The sequence below is a fragment of the Papio anubis genome, unplaced genomic scaffold, assembly GCF_008728515.1.
Source record: "Papio anubis isolate 15944 unplaced genomic scaffold, Panubis1.0 scaffold101, whole genome shotgun sequence".
In the NCBI taxonomy this organism is placed as follows: Eukaryota; Metazoa; Chordata; class Mammalia; order Primates; family Cercopithecidae; genus Papio; species Papio anubis.
In genome coordinates, this window is record NW_022159226.1 from 180,314 (window position 1) to 201,468 (window position 21,155).

The window sequence follows — 21,155 nt, forward strand, 5'->3', positions numbered from 1 at the left end:
TTTTTATACTGATTTTGTATCTTGCGACTTTACTGAATTTATCAGCTGTAAAAGCTTTTTGTGGTCTTTAGGTTTTTCTACATTAGATCATGTTGTGTACAAATAGAGACCATCTGACTTTCTCCTTTCCAATTTGGATGCCCTTTATATTTTTCTCTTGCCTGGTTGCTCTGGCTCAGACTTCCAGTACTATTTTGAATATGAGTGGTGAAATTGGGTATGCTTGTCTTGTTCTAGTGCTTATACAAAAAGCTTTCCATTTTTCCTCATTTGGTATAACGTTAGCTATGGGTTTGTCATATATGGCCTTTATTGTATATTGAGACATGTTCCTTCTGTACCTAATATGTTAAAAGTTTTTATCATGAAGGCATGTTGAATTTTATCAAATGCTTTTTCTGAATTGATTGTAAAGATTATATATTTTTTTCCTTCATTCTGTTGATGTGATATATCGTATTTTTGGATTTGTGTATGTTGAACCCCTTCCTTGCATCTCTAGGATTAATCCCACTTGATCATGGCATATAATCTTTTTATGGGCTCTTGGGTTCATTTTGCCAACATTTTATTGAGGATTTTTGATTATATGTTCAACTGAGATATTGTCCTGTAGTTTCCTTTTTCTGTTGTGTCCTTGTTCAGTTTTGGTATCAGAGTAATGCTGGCCACATAGAATAGTTTCAAAGAATTCCCTGCCTGTCAATTTTTTTGCAAGTCTGAAAAGAAGTGGTGTTAGTTCTTCTTTAAAGATTTGGTAGAATTCATGGGTGAAGCCCTGTGGTCCTGAGCATTTCTTTGTTGGGAGACTTTTTATTATTGCTTCAATCTTGTTACTTGTTATTGGTGTGTTCACGTTTTTTATTTCTACCTGGTTCAATCTTCATAGGTTTTCTGTGTCCAGGAACTTACGCATGTCGTTTAGGTTTTTCAATTTGTTGGCATAATAGTTGTTCACAATAGACTTTAATGATCCTTTGTATTTTGTGTTGTCACTTGTAATGTCTCCTTTTCTGTTTTTTTTTTGTTTGTTTGTTTTATTTATTTGTATGTTCTCTTTTTCTCAGTCTAGCTAAAGATTTGCTATTATGTTTACCTTTTCATTTCATTAATTTTTGTCTCAAATTTACTTCTGCTCTGATCTTTATTCTTTCTTTCCTTCTACTAATTTTGGATTTGGATTGTTTTTGCTAGAGGTGTACCATTAGGTTGTTTATATGCAAAATTTCTACTTTTTTTTTAGTGGCTGAGCGTTTATTTTATTTTATTTTATTTTTATTATTATTTTTTGAGACAGAGTTTCGCTCTTATTGCCCAAGCTGGAGCGCAATGGTGCGATCTCAGCTCACTGCAATATCTGCCTCCCAGATTCAAGTGATTCTCCTGCCTCAGCCTCCCAAGTAGCTGGGATTACAGGCACCCGCCACCATGCTTGGCTAATTTTTTGTATTTTTACTAAAGATAGGGTTTCATCATATTGGCCAGACTGGTTGTGAACTCCTGACCTCAGGTGATTCACCCGCCTCGGCCTCCCAGAGAGTTAGGATTACAGGTGTGAACCACCGTGCCTGGCCTATTTTATTTTTTTTTTAACTTTTGAGATGGAGTCTTGCCCTGTTGCCCAGGCTGGAGTGTAGTGGCACAATCTTGGCTCACTGCAACCTGCACCTCCTGGACTCAAGTGATTCTTGTGCCTCAGCCTCCTGAGTAGCTGGGATTACAGGCACATGCCACCATGCCTGGCCAATTTTTGTATTCTTACTAGAGACGGGGTTTCCCAAAGTTAGCTACAGATAAAAAAAAAAAAAAAAAAAAAAAAAAAAAAGGCCTTTTCATTTCTACCACATGGCTGGGCTTCAAGTATTTCAAACTTGTTCACTCTGCTTCCCTTTTAAATAGAAATTCCAGTTTCAGGTCATTTCTTTGCTCAAGAATAAGAGCATAGGTTGTTAGAAGCAGCTATACTACATCTTGAATGCTTTGCTGCTTAGAAATTTTTTTCACCAGATAACCTAAATCATCACTCTCAAGTTCAAAGTTCCATAGGTCCCTAGAGCAGGGGCACAGTGCCTCCAGACTCTTTGCTAAAGCATAACAAAAGTGACCTTTACTCTAGTTCTCAATAAGTTTTGTATTTTCATCTGAGACCTCTTTAGCTGGGACTTCATTGTTCATATTATTATCAGCATTTTGGACACAACCATTCAACCAGTTTCTTGGAAGTTCCAAACTTTTCCTCATCTTCCTGTGTTTTTTTCTGAGCCCTCTGAACTGTTCCAACCTCTGCCACTTTACCTAGTTCCAAAGGTGCTTTCACATTTTCAGTTATCTTTATAGCAATGCCCTACTTCTGATACCAATTTTCTGTATTGGTCTGCTCTTGCACTGCTATAAAGAAGTATCTGAGACTGGATAGTTTATAAAGAAAAGAGGTTTAATTGGCTCAACTTTGCAGGCTGTACAGGAAGCATGGCTGGGAAAGCCTCAGGAAACTTACAAGCATAGTGGAAGGCAAAGGGGAAGGAGGCACACCTTACATGGCTGGAGCAGGAGGATGAGAGGGAGGGAAAGTGCTATACTCTTTTAAACAATCAGATCTTGTGAGAACTCTATCATGAGAGCCACACTCAGGAGACTGGGTTAAGCCATTAGAAACCACCTCCATGATTCAATCGATACCCACCAGGCTTCACTTCCAGCATTTGGTATTACATTTCAACATGAGATTTGGGTGGGGACACAGATCCAAGCCATATCATATGGGTCTAGGCATTGATCCCTTTCTTCTTGGTTTTCTAATTTGTTGGTATATAGTTGCTCATGATAGTCTCTAATGATGCCTTCAGTCTCTGCTATCAGTTATAATATCTTTAAAAAAATTCTCTATTTGAATCTTCTTTATTTTTTTCTTTTTCTTTTTTGTTTGAGACAGAGTCTCACTCTCTTGCCTAGGCTGGAGTGCAGTGGAGCTGTCTCAACTCACTGCAACTTCTGCCTCCTGGGTTCAAGTGATTGTCCTGCCTCAGCCTCCTGAGTAGCTGGGATTACAAGTGCCCACCACCACGCCCAGCTAATTTTTGTATTTTTAGTACAGATGGGGTTTCACCACGTTGGCCAGGCTGGTCTCGAACACCTGGCCTTGAGATCCACCCACCTTGGCCTCCCAAAGTGCTGAGATTACAGGTGTGAGCCTCTGTGCCTGGACTCTTTTTTTCTTAGTGTGGCTAAAGGTTTTTTGATTTAGTTTATGTTTGCAAAACACCAGTTTTTAATTTCATTGATTTTTTTTGTATTTTTAAATTTCAATTTTACTAATTTTTTGCTCTGATCTGAGTTCTTTCTTTTCCTCTACCAATTGTGCATTTCATTTGCTTTTGTCTTTCTTATTTGTTAAGATGCATCTTTAGGTTGCTTATTTGACATATTTCTACCTTTTTGATATAGGTATTTATTGTTTTAAATGTCCTTTTTTGTACTGCTCTTTCTGTGTTATGGAGATTTTGGTCTATTGTGTTTTCACTCCCACATGTTTCATGAAATTTAAAATTTTCCTCATTTTTTCATTGGCAAACTGGTCAATCAGGAACATATTTTTACTTTCCATGTGTTTGCTTAGTTTCCAAAGTTTTTCTTCATATTGATCTCTAGTTTTATTTCATTATGATCAGAGAAGATACTTGATGTTATTTTAATTTTTTTGAACTTTTTGAGACTTGTTTTGTGGTCTAACTTATGATCTATCCTGGAGAATATGCCGGGCACTGATGAGAAGAATGTGTATTCTGGGGCTGTTGGATGAAATGTTTTATAAATATCCATTTGTTCTATAGTGCAGTTGAAGTCTGATGTTTCTTTGTTGATTTTCTCCTGGATGAATACCCCAGGGCTGAAAGTGAGGTTTTGAAGTCCCCAGTTATTATTGTATAGGCATCTATCCTTCTTTTTAATTTTAATAATATTTGTTTTATATAGCTGAGTGCTCCAGCATTGGGTGCATATATTTACAATTGTTATATCCTGTTGTTGAATTGACTCCTTTGATATTATATAATGACCTTTGTCTCTTTTTATAGTTTTTGTCTTGAATCCTGTTTATTTATGCATAACTACTCTTGTTCTCGTTTGGTTTTCATTTGCATGGATTATCTTTTTCTTTTTAAAAAAATTTTACTTTATGTTCTGGGATATAAGTGTAGAAATGTATAGGTTTGATACATAGGTATACGTGTGCCATGGTGGTTTGCTGCACCTGTCAATGCATCATCTAGGTTTTAAGCCCTGTGTGTGTTAGCTATGTGTCCTAATGCTCTCCCTCCCCTTCCCCTCCACCCCACAATTGGCCCTGGTGTGTGTTCCACAATATCTTTTTCTTTTTTTTTGGTCTGCGTATCTTTATAGATGAGGTTAGCGTATGGTTTTTGTTTTTTTAATCCATTCATCCACTTTGTCTTTTATTGGAAATTTAGTCCATTTATATTCAATGTTATAAGGTACAGGCTTACTAGTGCCATTTTGTTATTTATTTTCTGGTTGTTTTGTTGGTTCTCTCTTTCTTCCTTTCTTCTCATCTTCCTTTGTATAAAAGTGACTTTTTCTGACAAGTTTTAATTTATTATTTAAAACTTTTTTTGGGCCGGGCGCATTGCCCCACGCCTGTAATCCCAGCACTTTGGAAGGCAGAGGTGGGCAGATCACGAGGTCAGGAGATTGAGACCGTCCTGGCTAACATGGTGAAACCCCATCTGTACTAAAAAATACAAAAAAAATTTAGCGAGGTGAGGTAGTGGGCTCCTGTAGTCCCACCTACTCGGGAGGCTGAGGCCAGAGAATGGTGTGAACCTGGAAGGCGGAGCTTGCAGTGAGCCGAGATTGCGCGACTGCACTCCAGCCTGGGCGACAGAGTGAGACTCCGTCTCAAAAAAAAAACCCAAAAAAACCCAACTTTTTTTTGTATCCGATATAGGTTTTTGTTTTGTGATTACTGTGAGGCTTGCAAATAACATCTTATAACCAATTATTTCAAGCAGATGACAGCTTAACTCTGACTACAATGAAAATAAAAAAATAAATAAGCAAAAAGAAAACAAACAAAAAACCCAAAACTACACCTTCACCCCATTTCTTCACTTTGTCACTTTTTTTTTTTTTTTTTTTTTTTGAGATGGAGTCTCACTCTGTCACCCAGGCTGGAGTACAGTGGCGTGATCTCAGCTCACTGCAATCCCCGCCTCCCAGGTTCAAGTGATTCTCCTGCCTCAGCCTTCCAAGTAGCTAGGACTACAGGCACCCACCACCACGCCCGACTTTTTTTTTTTTTTTTTTTTTGTACTTTTAGTAGAGATGGAGTTTCACCATGTTAGCCAGGATAGTCTCGATCTCCTGACCTCGTGATCTGCCTGACTTGGCCTCCCAAAGTGCTGGGATTACAGGCTTGAGCCACCGTGCCCGGCTGCTTTGTCACTTTTGATTGTCTCTATTTATATCTTTTTATGCTCAGAAAGCTGTTTCAGTTACTATTTTTGATAGGTTTGTCTTTTAATCTTCCTACTAATATATGAGTGTTTTAACACTATAGTTACAGTGTTATTCTGTATTCATCTGTTCATTTATCACTACCACTGAGTTCTATACCACCATGTGATATATATTTTTTACATTAATGTGCTTTTCTTTCAGATTGAAGAACTCTCGGTAGCATTTTTTGCAAGACAGGTTTGGTGTTGATGAAACTCCTCAGCTGTGTTTGTCTGGGAGAGTATTTCTCTTTCATGTTTGAAGGATAGTTTTATTGGAAATAATATTCTAGTTCAAAAGTTGTTTTTCTTAAACACTTTGACTATGTCATCTGCCTCTCTCTTGGCCTCTAAGTTCCCTGCTGAGTTGTCTCCTGCCAGATATATTGTTCTTTATATGTTCTTTATATATGTTCTTTGCTTTGTATGTTCTTTATATGTTCTTTGCTTCTTTTCTTTTTCTGCTTTTAGGATACTTTCTTTATCCTTGACCTTTGACAGTTTGATTAATATATTAATTCAGTTAGTCTTATTTGGGTTGAATCCTTTTGGTGTTGTGTGATCTTCTAATACCTTAATATTCATATCTTTTCCTAGGTTTTGAAAGTTTTCTATCAGTATTTCACTGAATAAACTTCCTACCCTACCTCTCTATCTCTGCATCCTCTATAAAGCCATTAACTCTTAGATTTGCCCCTTTGAGGCTATTTTCTAGATCTTGTAGAAAAGCTTCATTCTTTTTAAATTGTTTTTCTTTTCTCTCCTCTGACTGTGTATTTTTATATAGCCTGTCTTCAGGTTCACTAATTATTTCTTTTTCTTGATCGATTCTACTGTTGAGAGACTGAGACATTTTTGAGTTTGTCAGTTGAATTTTTCAGCTGCAGAACTTCTGTTTGAAATTTCAAAAACGATTTTAATCTCTTTGTTAAATTTCTCTGGTAGAATAATGAATTTCTTCCCTGTGTTATCTTTTAAGTTTGTTGAGCTTCCTCAAGACAGCTCTTTTGAATTCTCTGTCTGAAAGGACATATATCTTCGTCTTTCCGGGATTGGTCACTGGTGTCTTCTGTAGTTCATTTAATGAGGTCATGTTTTCCTGGATACTCTTGATGCTTGTGGACATTCATCACTTATGGGCATTGACAAATTAGGTATTTATTTGTCTGTGTAGTCTGGGTTTGTTTGTACCCTTCATTCTTGAGAAGACTTTTCATGTATTCAAATGGGGTTGAGTGTTGTGCTCTAAGAATGTGGTCCTTACGGGCTAAAGGAGGTGCTCTAAGCCCAGGAATAATGCAGTTCTTGCTGACATCTAGAGGCGCTGCCTTGATGAGTTTGGGTAAGGTAAAGGAGAATTCCTTGGGTTGTCAGGCAAAGTCCTCTTGATGTCTTCCCTTTACTCCTTCCAATCAGAAGTAGTCTCTCTACTGGGCTGCCTAGAGCACTTCTGTGGCTTCCACAGCTGGCACTGTGCTGGGTCATACCTGAAGCCTGTACAATACTGGATCTTGCCTGGTTACTGCTGATGTTTATTCAAGGCCCAAGGGCTCTTTAGTGATCAGGTGAATCCTGCCAAGACTGGGTCCTTCTCTTCAGGGCAGTGGATTCCCTTTGAATGAGGGTGGGTCTAGAAATCCCCTTCAGGAACTAAGTCCTGGAATTGACAGCTTCAGGAATCTCCTTGGTGCTTTACTTTGGCTGAGCTGGTACCCAAATTGCAAGACAGTCTTCTATACTCTTCCCACTTCTTTCCTTAAGCTAAAGGAGTCTCTCCCCAAGCTGTACTTCCTGGAGTTGGGTGCAATGTGATCCAGCCACTCCCCTGGCTGCCACAGCTGGTGTCACACTTGGTCACACATCCCAAGTCTACTGCCTCCAAGTCCAGCGCAGCACCACAGCTTGCCTGAGGACTGCAGTACTTGTGGCCTGACAGCCAATTAAGCTTATTCTGGGCACGAGGCCACTTTAGTTAGCCAGAGGTGAGGTCAGTTGGGACTCAGGTTCTTCCTGCTGAGACTGAGAATTCTGTCTTGCCCAGGGCTGATCTAAATGCTCCCTTCTTGGGTGCTAGCAGAATTCTTCTCTGTTTTGTGTTTTGCTGTAACATGGCAGCACTGAGTTCCAGTGCAAAGACCCACACTCACTTCACCCTCCCTCCCCCAAACAGTTTTTCTCTCTCCATACTGGGAGGGATCCTGTAGGCAATGCAAGACTGTCTTTCCTGTGCTCTTCAATTCCTCTATCCCTGATGTTATGTGAAAACCAGGTACTGTGATTTTCAGGTACTCACCTGAATTTTCTGGGTTCTTATGAAGGTGTTTATTGCATAGATAGTTGTTCAATTTGGTGTAAGATCATGGAAGGGTTCTATTTGGCCATCTTGCTCTGCTTTCCTTTATTTTTATTTACTGTTAAAACCTGGCTCATGATCAGTTTTTTCCTGTATGTAAACTTTCTTGAGGTACTTTTGTTTTATATATTAGCAATGATTAAAAAAGCTTTCTCTTTTTTCTAGGAGAGCATATAGATTACTGTGGATATTCTGTTCTTCCTATGGCTATAGAACAAGATGTGCTAATAGCTGTAGAACCTGTGAAAACATATACTCTCCAACTGGCCAATACAAATCCCTTGTATCCGTGAGTATTTAAAATTGCTAATTTGTCTGTATGTATGGTTCTGTTTGTACCCAAATGAACTCTTTAGGAGACATCAGATTTATAACAAGTCATTTAATTTGTTGATATTTTGTACCTGACATTAAAAAAATTCTAAGGCCATTATTTATTGTTTGTTCATTTTGTTCATTTGTCAATTAATTTAAGGAATATTTACCAAAGACTTACCATGTGATAGACATAGTCTTAGATACCAGGTGATACAAAGATAAATAACTCTGTCCTTGTGCGATAGGTACTTATCATCTATTGATCTAATTATCTCCAGCAAAGTAAGGTGATGTTTTCCTATGTTACTATGGCAGCTTCTAAGTATCTTGTCATAGCATCTTACTATGCTGTATTATTATTATCTGTTTATTTACCTGTGTCACCCAGTAGACAGTAAACTATGTGACTTCAGGCACTGTTGCCTCTTTTCTTCAATGCCCTAGCATATAAAACAGAGTCTGATGCCTAATAAAGGTAACTTTCTAGTACATATGCTTTATCAAGTTAACAAAGTCTTTAAAAAAAAAATCTTAGTTTGCTAAGATTAAAAAAGTTTACTAATGGGTATTGAATTTAATTAAATGTCTATTTAGTATTGAAGATCAGTTTTTTAAAAATATGGTGAATTAGTCTGATGAAGTTTTTAATGTTGAGCCCTTTGCATTTCTAGGATAAACTCTACTTGCTTTTAATGTATTATAACAGATTTGACTTGATCATACAGAAAAAGATTTTGGCTTATGTTTGGCATATTATATGTTTGGCTTGTTCATTGGTTAGTTTATCTGCAATAACATTCATTTATTCAGAAAATATTTTTGATAAGACTCTATACCAGCTTGTGCAAGATGTAGAAGTTTTTTACTTTTATATGGAACTTATTGTAGGAGATCTTTTTTTCTTTTTCATTTCACATGTCTGATAATATATCTTGTGTGCATTTTGGACCCTTGAAAAGCTCACATTATCTCAAACATATTTTTGTGTCATTGTTTATGAACATTTAAAAACCAGTGCATAATATTTTGTCATCTTGATTTAGTAAAATTTACTTAATCATTCCCACAATAATGAATGTGTGGTTTCAGTTTTGTTTTTCACAAAAGTAGATCCTGAGACAGACCTAGATGCAGGTAGTATATTTGAGAAATGGTCCCAGGAGCAGTAGGAAAGAGCATGAAGAATGAGTTGGGCAATTAGAGGTGAATTATCAAGATATATAGTCCCTGCTAGAGGCAGGAGGCTTGAATCTCCTAGGACCCCTAGGAAGCATGTAGTATGCCTCCTAGAATTGTCTATTTGTTTTAGCCTTCATTGTGTAGGTATATCTTGTTTATCTATTTACCAATAACGGACATTTAGATCATTGCCAGTATTTGCCTGTATGAATAATACTGCTACAAATATTTATGTACAAATGTATGTGTGGACATGTTTCATTTCTGTTGGGTAAATACCTAAGATTGGAGTGTCTGGTTTGCCATTTATTTATTTATTGAGACAGGGTCTCACCCTCTTGCTTAGCCTGGAGTGTAGTGGGGTGATCTCAGCTCAACTCAACCTTTGCCTTCTGGGTTCAAGAGATTCTCCCGCTTCAGTCTCCTGAGTAGCTGGGACTACAGGCACATACCATCACACCTGGCTAATTTTTGTATTTTTTGGTGGAGATGGGATTTCAGCATGTTGACCAGGCTGGTCTTGAACTACTGACCTCAAGTGATCCACTTGCGTCAGCCTCCCAAAGTGCTGGGATTACAGGTTTGAGCCACTGCATCCATCCTGGTTTGCCTTTGATACGGTTTGGTGGTGTCTCCACCCAAATCTAATCTTGAATTTTAACTCCCACAATTCCCACGTGTCCTGGGAGGAGCCTGATGGGAGGTAATTGAATCATGGGGGTGGGTCTTTCCCATGCTGTTGTTGTGATAATGAATAAGTCTCATGAGATCTGATGGTTTTAAAAATGGAAGTTTCCCTGCACAAGCTCTCTTTTTGCCTGCCATCATCCATATAGGACGTGACTTGCTCCTCCTTGCCTTCTGCTATGATTGTGAGGCTCCTGCAGCCATGTGGAACTGTAAGTCCATTAAAGGTCTTGCTTTTGTAAATTGCTCAGTCTCAGGTATGCCTTTATCAACAGCATGAAAATGAACTAATATAGCCTTTTAAAGAAATTTTCTGGCTGGGCACAGTGGTTCACGCCTGTAATCCCAGCATTTTGGGAGGCCGAGGTGGTTGGATTGCTTGAGCCTGCGAGTTCGAGACCACCCTTGGCAGCATGGTGAAAGCCTGTCTCCACTAAAAATACAAAAAGCTTAGTTGGGCATTGTGGCATGCACCTGTAATCCCAGCTACTCAGGAGGCTGAGGATGGAGAATTGCTTGAACCTGGGAGGTGGAGGCTGCAGTGAGCCAAGATTGCGCCACTGCACTCCAGCCAGGGTGACAGAGCGAGACTCTGTCTCAGAAAAAAAAAAAAAAAAAAAGAAAGAAATTTTCTGCTTGCCAAAGTTGTGTAATTTTACATTTTCATCAGTGGTGTTACCAGCATGTTTTAAAATTTTAGCTCTTCTCCTAAATGTGTAGTAGTATATTTCAAGTTTTTAAATTTCTCTGACTAATGATGTTGAACATCTTTTCATCTACTTATTTGCTACCTAGATGTATTCTTTGTTGAAGGGTCTTTTCAAATCATTTTCCTATTTTTGAGTTTCTTATAGATATAAGCCTCTTTTTTTTGAGACAAAGTCTTGCTCTGTCATTTCTGTATTGGGACATTACAGGTCCTCTCTTCTAGCTATTTTGAAATATACAATACATGGTTGTTAACTACGTCACCCTACTCTGCTATAGACCATTATAACTTATTCCTTCTATCTAACCTTATGTTTTTACCTATTTGCCAACTTCTTTTTATCCCCCATTCACTGACCCTTCCTCGCCTCTTTTATCTATCATTCTACCCTGTTCCTTCATGAGATCAATCTTTTAAGTTCCCACATATGAGTGAGAATATCTGATGTTTGATTTTTCTGTACCTGGCTTATTCCATCAACATTGCTCCAAATGCCATGATTTTATTTTATTTTTTTTTTTATGGCTGAATAGTATTCCATTGCATATATATACATTTTATTTATTTATTCATCTGTTGGTGGGCACTTAGGTTGATTCCCTGTCTTTGCTATTGTGAATGGTACTGGAATAAACATGGAGTGCAGGTATCCTCCTGATATACTGATTTCTTTTCCTTTGGATAAATACACAGTATTACGGTTGCTGGATCATATGGTAGTTGTGTTTTTAGTGCTCTGAGAAATCTCCCTACTGTTTTCTGTAATGGCTGCACTAATATACATTCCCACCAACAGTGTATAAGTGTTCCCTTTTTTCTGTGTCCTTATCAGCATCTGTTATCTTTTGTCTTATTAGTAATAGTCATTCTAACTTGGGTAAGATGATGTCTCATTGTGGTTTTGATTTCCATTTTGCTGATGATTAGTGATGGTAAGCAGTTTTTCATATACCTATCTGCCGTTTGTATGGATGTCTTTGGAAAAATGTCTCTTCACGTCATTTGTCCACCTTTAAGTGGGATTATTATTAGTTTTTACTATCGAGTGTTTTGAGTTCCTTGTGTATTCTGGATATTAGTTCCTTGTTGGATGAATAGTTTGCAAATATTGTCTTCCATTCAACAGGTTGTCTCCTCACTCTGTTGATTGCTTCCTATGTGGGCAGAAGCTTTTTAGTTTAAAACAGTTTTATTTATTTATTTTTGTTTTGTTTTCTGTACTTTTGAGATCTTAGCCATGAAATCTTTGGCTATATCCTGAAGTGTTCCCCCTATATTTCTTTCTAGTAGTTTTATAGTTGTAGGTGTTATGTTTAAGTCTTTAACCTATCTTGGATTGAATTTTGTATATGGTGAGAAATAGGGGTTCAATTCATTCTTCTGCATATGGGTATTGAGTTTTCCCAGCGCCATTTATTCAAGAGGGTTTTCTTTCCTGAATGTATTTTCTTGATACCTTTGTTGAAAATGAGTTTGCTGTCCAGGCGCGGTGGCTCATGCCTGTAATCCCTGCACTTTGGGAGGCCGAGGTGGGCAGATCACCTGAGGTCAGGAGTTCAAGACCAGCCTGGCCAACATGATGAAACCCTGTCTCTATTAAAAATACAAAAAATTAGCTGGGTGTGGTGTTGTGCGCCTATAATCCCAACTACTCAGGAGGCTGAGGCAGGATAATTGCTTGAACCCAGGAGGCGGAGGTTGCAGTGAGCCAAGATCACGCCACTGCACTCCAGCCTGGGCAACAAGAGCAAAAAACTCTGTCTCAGAGAAAAAAAAAAAAAAAAAAAAGAGAAAATGAATTTGCTGTACATACATGGATGTATTTCTGGGTTCTCTCTTCTATCCCATTAGTATTTGTGTCTGTTTTGATACCAATACCTTGCTGTTTTGGTTTTTATAGCCTTGTAATGTATTTTGAGGTCAGATAGTGTGATGCCTCTTGCTTTGTTTTTTTTTTGCTCAGGAGTGCTTTGGCTATTTGGGCTCTTTTTGTTTGGTTTTATACATATTTTAGAATTTTTTTCTATTTTTGTGAAAATGACAGGAGTATTTTCATAGGGATTGCATTCAATTTGCAGATTGCTTTGGCAGTATGTTCATTTTAACAATATTAATTTTTTCAGTCCATGAACATGGGATATCTTCATTTGTGTCCTCTTCAATTTCATTCATCAGTGTTTTCTAGTTTTCCTTAGAGATCTTTCATTTCCTTGGTTAAATTTATTCTTAGGATGTTTTTTTGTTTTGGAGCTATTGTAAACAGGATTTCTGGCCTAATTTGTTTCTCAGCTAGTTCATTATTGGTGTATTGAAATGCTGCAAATTTTTGTATGTTGATTTTTTATACTGCAACTTTACTGAATTTGTTTATCAGAGTTTTTTTTTAGAGTCTTTAGCTTTTTCTGGATATAAAATCATGTCACCTATGAAATGGGACAATGTAACTTCCTCCTTTTCAACTTGGATCCTTCTATTTTTATTCTTGCCTGATTACTCTGGGTAAGATTTCCAGTATTATGTTGACTAGGAGTAGTGATTTTGGGCATCTTTGCTGTGTTCCAGGTTTTACAGGAAAGGCTTCAACTTTTCTTTATTTGATATGATGTTAGCTGTGGGTTTGTCATATGAGATCTTTACTGTGTTGTGGTATATTTATTCTATGCCTGATAATTGAGAGTTTTTATCGTGAAAGGATATTGAATTTTATCACATGCTTTCTCTATGTCTATTGAGATGATTGTATGGTTTTTGTCCTTTATTCTACTGATGTGATGTGTCACATTTAGTGATTTGTGTTTCTTGAACAATCCTTGCATGCCTGGGATAAATCCCACTTGATCATGGTGTTTTATATTTTTGATGTTCTGTTGGATTCAGTTTGCTGCAATTTTGTTGAAGATTTTTACATATATTTAAATAGGGATCTTGGTCTGCAGTTTTGGTTTTGTTACACCTTTGTCTGATTTTAGTATCAGAGTGATGCTTGCCTTTTGGGACTAGGTTAATTCCCTTCTCTTCAATTTATTGGAATTGTTTGAAGAGGATTGGTGTTTGTTCTTTGTAAGTTTGGTAGAATTTTTCAGTGAAGCTGTCCAGTCTTGGGCTTTTCTTTGTTGGAAGCCTTTTCATTTTACTATTTCAATCTTGGTACTTGTCACTAGTCTGTTTATGTTTTTTGTTTCTTCCTGATTTAATCTTGGTATGTTGTGTGTTTAGGAATTTATCAATTTCCTTTAGGTTTTCTGGTTTGTTTGTGTATGTACAGTTATTCATAACAGTGTCTGATAAGCTTTTGTATTTCCATGGTATCAGTTGTAATGTTCCTTTTTGGATTCTGATTTTGTTTATTTGGGTCTTCTCACTTTTTTTCATGGTTAATCTGGCTAGCAGTTCATTAATTTTTTTCTTCTTTTCAAATAATCAACTTTCCATTTTCTTGATTCTTTGTATTTTTTCAATAAAATAATTTCAACTTTTATTTCAGATTCAGGGGTTACATGTGCAGGTTTGTTACTTGGGTATATTTTGTAATGGTGATGTTTGGGGTACAGATGATCCCATCACCCAGGTAGTCAGCATAGCAGCCAATAGGCAGTTTTTCAGCCCACACTTCCTTCCTCCCTACTGCCCTCGCCATTGCATTCTAGTCCTCAGTGTCTACTATTCCCATCTTTATGCCCCTGTGTACTCATATTTAGCTCCCACTTATAAGTGAGAACATGCAGCAGTACTTGATTTTCTGTTCCTGTGTTAATTTGCTTAGGATAATAGCCTCCAGCTGCATCCATGTCGCTATAAAGGATATGATTTCATTCTTTTTATGGCTGCATAGTATTCCCTGGTGTAAGTATACCACAGTTTCTTTATCCAACCCACCATTGATGGGCACCTGGGTTGATTCCATGTCTTTGCTATGGTAAATAGTACTTCAATGAACATATGAATGCATGTGTCTTTTTTTTTTTTTTAAGAATAATTCATTTTCCTATGGGTATATACCCAGTAATGGGATTGCTGGGTTAAATGATAGTTCTGTTTTAAGTTCTTTGAGGAAACTCCAAAATGCTTCCCACAGTGGCTGAACTAAGTTACACTCCCACCAACAGTGTATAAGCATTCCTTTTTCTATACAGCCCTGCCAGCATCTGTTTCTTGTTGACATTTACATAATAGCCATTCTGACTGGAGTGAGATGGTATCTCATTGTGGTTTTGATTTGCATTTGTATGTCTTCCTTTGAGAAGTGTTTGTTCATATACTTTGCCCATTTTTTAATGGGATTATTTGTTTTTTGCTTGTTGATTTGTTTACATTTTTTTTTTTTACAGATTCTGGATATTAGACCTTTGTCGGATGTGTAGTTTGTGGAAATTTTCTCTCATTTTGTGAATTATCTGTTTACTCTGTTGATAGTTTCTTTCGCTGTGCAGAAGCTCTTTAATTAGGTCTCACTTGTCAATTTTTGTTTTTGTCACAGTTGCTTTTGGAGAGTTAGCCATAAAATCTTTGCCAAATTCTAACCATTTCCTAGGTTTTCTTCTAGGACTCGTACAGCTTGAGGTCTTACATTTAAATCTTTCATCCATCTGAATAAATTTTTGTATATGCTGAAAGATAGAGGTCCAGTTTCATTCTACTGCATACGGCTAACCAGTTATACCAGCACCATTTATTGAATAGGGAGCCCTTCCTTCATTGCTTATTTTTGTTGACTTTGTGGAAGATGAGATGGATGTAGGTGTTCAGGTTTATTTCTCAGTTTTCTATTCTGTTCTATAAGTCTATGTCTATGTATCTGTTTTTGTACCAATACTATGCTGTTTTGGTTATTATAGCCGTGTAGTATAATTTGAAGTTGGGTAATGTGATAACTCCAACTTTTTTCCTTTTCCTTTAGTTTTTTCACTGATTCTCCTCTGAGAGAACTGGTGTTCTTTTAGCTGTGGTTTAAATTGAGGATAGTCAATTGGCTTCATTTCTGGTTGCTTTCAGAGGGCCAAGGCTCTGTACAGGATCTTTATTTGTGGCTGGATTCTTGCCCCTGGTTTCACAAGTGATGTATATTGGCAGATTATTTTCAGTGTTGTAATTTGGGCTGTGATCCAGTAAATGGTGCTTAAGAGTGGTGGCCAGCAGATAAGCTCTTAATAAGCTGCACAGCTTTTTTTGTATTTCAGTGCATTTGCAGTAGTGCTCTGTAGTGGGGTAGGGGGAGCCAGATGACGCTCTCACCAGGTCTGTTCCTGAGCTTTGAGGAAGCTCCCTCTGATCACTGGCACTGATCCTGTCTTTTCTTTATTAGGTCTTCTGGGCTGCAGGGCTCCCTCAGGCAGAGGCTATGACCTGCAGATAGGCCACACCATTCTTGGACTGGTCCTGTAGAGCAGGGTTCCCCAATCCCTGTTATTGTTCCCTGGCCTGTTCAGAACTGGGCCACACAGCAGGAGGTGAGTAGTGGGCGAGGGAGCATTATTACCACCTGAGCTCTGTCTCCCGTCAGATCAGCAGTGGCATTAGACTCTCATAGAAGCATGAACCCTATTCTGGACTGCATGTGGGAGGGATCTAGGTTGCATGCTCCTTATGATAATTGTAGAGGACTACGTGCTCGCAAATGAGAGGTTCCCGATAAGTCCTGCTCTTGCAGGGCATTCCTGATAAGTCCTGCTCTTGCAAACGAAGCAGGGCGTTCCTTCCCTGCAAACAGGGAGGACAAAGGAGCCAGCTGCTAACAGTAGACCCTGAGGGCTTGTTTATGTGTAAACATCTTGAAAATCCAGAAAGTCAGGGAAAGGTCAGAAAAACAACAATGTGTCTTGTGACTTGGCAACATTCCACAAACGACTGTATAAAATAAAGCAGAGTGTGCCATTTGAGGCGGCCGCCATGTTTGTCTTGTCTTGTGTTGTCTTGTGTGTTCATTCCTTTGTTTAGGAAACACGCGAACCCTTACAATAATCCAGTGCCTGATGATCTGAGGTAGAACAGTTTCAACCTGAAACCATCCCCTCCTCCCCAACATACACCATCCATGGAAAAATTGCCTTCTACAAAACTGGTCCCTATGCTAAAAAGGTTGGGGACTGCTGCTGTAGAGGGAGAGATGCCCTTCTCTGGTGCTGGCTCACAAGCCTGTGTGTCTCACTCCTCTCTGTCTTCTGAGCGTGTGGACGCCTTCCCTGCTCTAGCACTGGCTACAGATCTTGGCTTATGATTCCCAGGCCCTGAGCCATTGGGACTAGCCCACAGCTCCATATTTTGGCTCACTTTGGCACAGCACCAACTGTGCTGGGGGATTCCAAGTGCTTCCAGACCTCTGAGAAAGTACTTAGGCTGGCCTTTTTGGTAAAGCACCCGTACTGGGCAGTGGAGGCTGCACTGTACACATGCTCCTGTTAGAGCAGCCGCACAGAGGCCTTGGAATGGGCTGGTGGACAGGAGTGCCTACAGAACAGACATGCCCTGTTCCCACTGGAAAGTCAGCCTTGTTCTCTTGACCCAGTGGTCAATTGGGGTTAGAGTTACTCAGAGAAGAAGGGGAGCCTTGGGGGATGGGCACCTATGGTTGTATTCTGCTGCAGCTGCCATGTGTGCCAAACCTCCATTCCATATAGGCTGGAGTACTTTTTCTGCCTACTCTGCAGGCAGATCCCCTTGCCAGTTTGAATGTTTATGGGGGTCATAGGATCTCTTGTACTTAGGATTGGAGATCTGCAGCAAGAGTGGGTTGGCCCACCATCCATTCACTAACCCCTCCCTTAGGAGGCTTTCAGGGCTGAGAATGAGCCCTAGCATTCATCAACCCCACACAAAGTTCCCAGCTTCTTCTCTTTTCAGCCTCAGTGTCTATGTTGTTTCTCTATCTACTCTTAGTGTTTTCTTTCTAAGATTTGCTCAAAGTGTGTTGGTTTACTTAATATTTAGTCTCACAGTGGGAGTGGTGCTTCCTGGCTGTGTCTAGTCAGCCACCTTGTCTGCTATCCCTCCAAAAGCTTTAACCCTTTGTGTTTCTTTTAGTAGCTACTTTATTTAGTTCTTTTCTGATCTTCATTATTTCTTTCCTTCTGCTATTTTTGAGTTTACATTTTTATTGCTTTTCTAATTCCCTGAGATGCGTCATTAGCTTGCTTATTTGAATTCTTTCTTTTTAGATGTAGGCATTCATTGCTATGATTTTCTCTGTTAGCATTGTTTTTAGTATATTTCATAGATTTTGATATATTGTGTTTCAGTTCTCATTTATTTGAATAAATTTTTTGATTTCTGTGTTAATTTTTCCTTGAGCCAGTGGTCATTCAGAATCATGCTGTTAAATTTCCTTGTATTTATACAGTATCACAAGTTTTCTTTTTATTACTATCTAATTTTAATCCATTGGTTCTAAGAAGATATTTGATACGTACTGTCTAGTTTTATTCTGTTATATCTAAGAAGATATTTGACATAATTTCCATTTTAAAAAATTTGTTGAGGCTTGTTATGTGTCCTAACATACGGTCTATCCTGGAGAATGTTTCATCTGCTGGTAAGAAGAATGTATGTTCTGTAGCTGCTGGATGAAATGTTTTGTAAATTTCTGTTAGGTCTATTTGGTCAGTAGTGCAGTCTAAATTCAGTGTTTCTTTTTAAATTTTCTGTTGTGATGATCTCTGTAATGGTGAGAGTGGGCTGCTAAAGTCCCCAAGTATTATTGTATTGTGATCTCTCTCTCCCTTTAGTTGTAATAATATTTGCTTTATATATCTGGGTGCTCTATTGTTGAGTGCGTATGTGTTTAGAATTGTCATATCCTCTGCTAATTTGATCGCTTTGTCATTATATAATACCCCTCTTTGTCTGTTTTTACTGTTTTTGACTTAAAGTCTATTTTATCTGGTACAAGCATGGCTATTCCTGCTTGCTTTTGGTTTCTGTTTGCATGGAATATATTTTTTTCATTCCCTTACTTTCAATATATATGCGTTTTTTTCAGATGAAATGAGGTTTTATTTTTGTAGGGGGCTTATTATAGATAGGGTCATGTTTTTAAATCAGTTATCCTAGTTTATATCTTTTAATTGGAAAATTCAATCTGTTTACATTCAATGTTATTATTGATATGGGAGGGCTTATTCCTGTCATTTTGTTAATTGACTTCTGGTTGTTTTATATATCTTTTTTTTTTTTTTTTAATTTCTCTCTTGTTTATCGTGATTTGGTGGTGTTCTGTAGTGGTAACATTTGAGTCCTTTCTCTTCCTTATTCATGAGTTTGCTCTACCAGGGGGCTTTATACTTTTATGTGTTTTCCTGTTGGTGTATATATTATCTCTTTGCTTCCAGGTATAGTACTGCCTTAAGCATTGCTTGTAGGTTCAGCCCATTCATGATAAATGCGTTCAGCTTTTGTTTTTCTGGGAAAGACTTCAGTTCTTCATTTATGAAGGATGATTTTGTTGAGTATAGTATCCTTGGCTGCCAGTCTTTATCTATCTACACTTTGAATATATCATCCCATTTTCTCAGGGCCTGTATGGTTTCTGCTGAGAAATCCCTGTCGTTTTGGTGGGGCTCCTTTGTAAGTGTCTAGATGCTTTTCTTTTGCTGTTTTAAGAATTATCTTTTTGTCTTTGACTTTTGACCACTTTACTATAATGTGCCATGGAGAAGACCTTTTAAAGTCGTATTTGTTTGGGGATCTCTGAGCTTCCTGTATCAGAATATGTAAATCTGTTACTGGACTGGGGAAGTTTTCAGCTATTATTTTGTTAAGTAGGTTTTCTATCCTTTTGGTTTTCTCTTCTTTCTGGGACACCAAAAATTCAAATATTTGGTTGCTTTATGATGCTTCATAAGTCACATAAGGGTTTTTCATTCTCTCTTATCCTTTTTTCCTTATATTTGTCTGACTGTATTATTTCAAAAGAGTTATCTTCAGATACTGAAATTCTTCTGCTCAATTAGTTTATTGTTGAAGTTTCAAATGTATGTTTTATTTCATTCAGTGAGTTGTTCTGTTCCAAGATTTTTGTTTATGATATCCATTTGTTAAATTTCTTTTTCATATTCTGGATTTTTTTTCCGATTTCTTTGTATCTGTGTTCTCTTGTCTTTCACTGATTTTTTTTTTTTTTTTTAAGATGGAGTCTCAATCTGTTGCCCAGGTTGGAGTGCAGTGGCATGATGTTGCTTCACTACAGCCTCTGCATCCTGGGTTCAAGTGATTCTCATGCCTCAGCCTCCCGAGTAGCTGGGATTACAGGCACTCACCACCACACCTGGCTAATTTTTATATTTTTAGTAGAAATGGTGTTTCACCATGTTGGCTGGGCTGGTCTCAAACTCCTGACCTTAAGTGATCTGCCTGCTTCAGCCTCCCAAAGTGCTGGGATTACAGGTATGAACCACTACACCTGGCTTCACTGAGCTTTTTAAATGTCATTACTTTGAATTCTATTTGTGGAATTTAATAAATTTCTTTCTCATTGGAATCTGTTGCTGGTGAATGATTTTGCTTCTTCCAAGTTTTTGAATTTGCTTTTATAGAGGATGACTTCTTCTCAAAGATGTACCTATGGTATTGGTTGGGTTGGCATATTGGCATTGATTCTTGGCACTTGTAGTATTGTAGTCTCTGTATAATTCCTTTGGCCATAAACAGTATTAGTGGTCTCTGATTTCGTCAGTGACTTAGGATATGGTTGTTGTTGGAGACTGTGGATCCTGGCAGTTGTAGCACTGAGCTGGGTGAGTGGCTGGGTCCTTGGACCCCTGGGTAGTTAGTGTAACCTGTGTGATGGCAGTAGCAGTGGTAGAACAACCCTCTGGCTCCCAAGCATTCTGCATTGTTGTTGGTGGCTATGTTAGGCTGGGTGAGTTGATCCTCAGTGCCGCAGGTGTTGCATGCAGGTGGAAGCTAGCTGTGGTAGTAGTAGTAGGTTGGGTGGGCTCATCTTTAGGTCCCTGGGAGAGTGTTCAGGTGCCAGTGGTGGTAGATTGGACACAGCCATTCTTAGTACCCTGGATAGTATGCTTAGGCATAGGCATAGAGTCTGGCAGGGCGGGCCTATCCTCAGGTCTCCTGGTGGTGTATGCAAGTGGTAGGCAGGAGTAGAGTGAACCAAGCCACCTAGTGGAATGCTCAGGTAGTAGTGGCAGTGGCTGTGCTGTGGCCCAGCTGCTGGGGAGAGTGGGGTTGCTTTCACTGGCAGCAGTCGTAGACAACTGGCTGGGGAGCATGCACTTTGGCTCCAGGTAGTGGCTGCAGGTGGGGTAGCCTTTCCTCGGGGCACATGAAAGTGCATGGTGGCTCTGCTGCTGCGAATACCAGGGGTCTGCCAGTGGCTCGTGGTTTGGCCCCAGCAGTGCAATGGCAGTTTCTTTGAGTAAGGGAGTCTGTATTTAGGGCTCGTGAAAAT

The 21,155-nt window shown here is 38.6% G+C and overlaps 1 protein-coding gene across 6 annotated transcripts in view; it reads left to right on the forward strand.

Annotated features, from left to right (window-relative positions):
* Positions 1-21,155, forward strand: part of LOC116272414 (N-acetylgalactosamine kinase-like) — a 129,917-nt gene that overhangs the window by 57,296 nt on the left and 51,466 nt on the right. For all 6 annotated transcript variants that reach the window (XM_031661152.1, XM_031661149.1, XM_031661151.1 and 3 more), the window contains exon 3: positions 8,032-8,155. In XM_031661152.1, the coding sequence (XP_031517012.1) occupies positions 8,032-8,155 (124 nt within the window). The remainder of the gene's footprint in view (positions 1-8,031; positions 8,156-21,155) is intronic.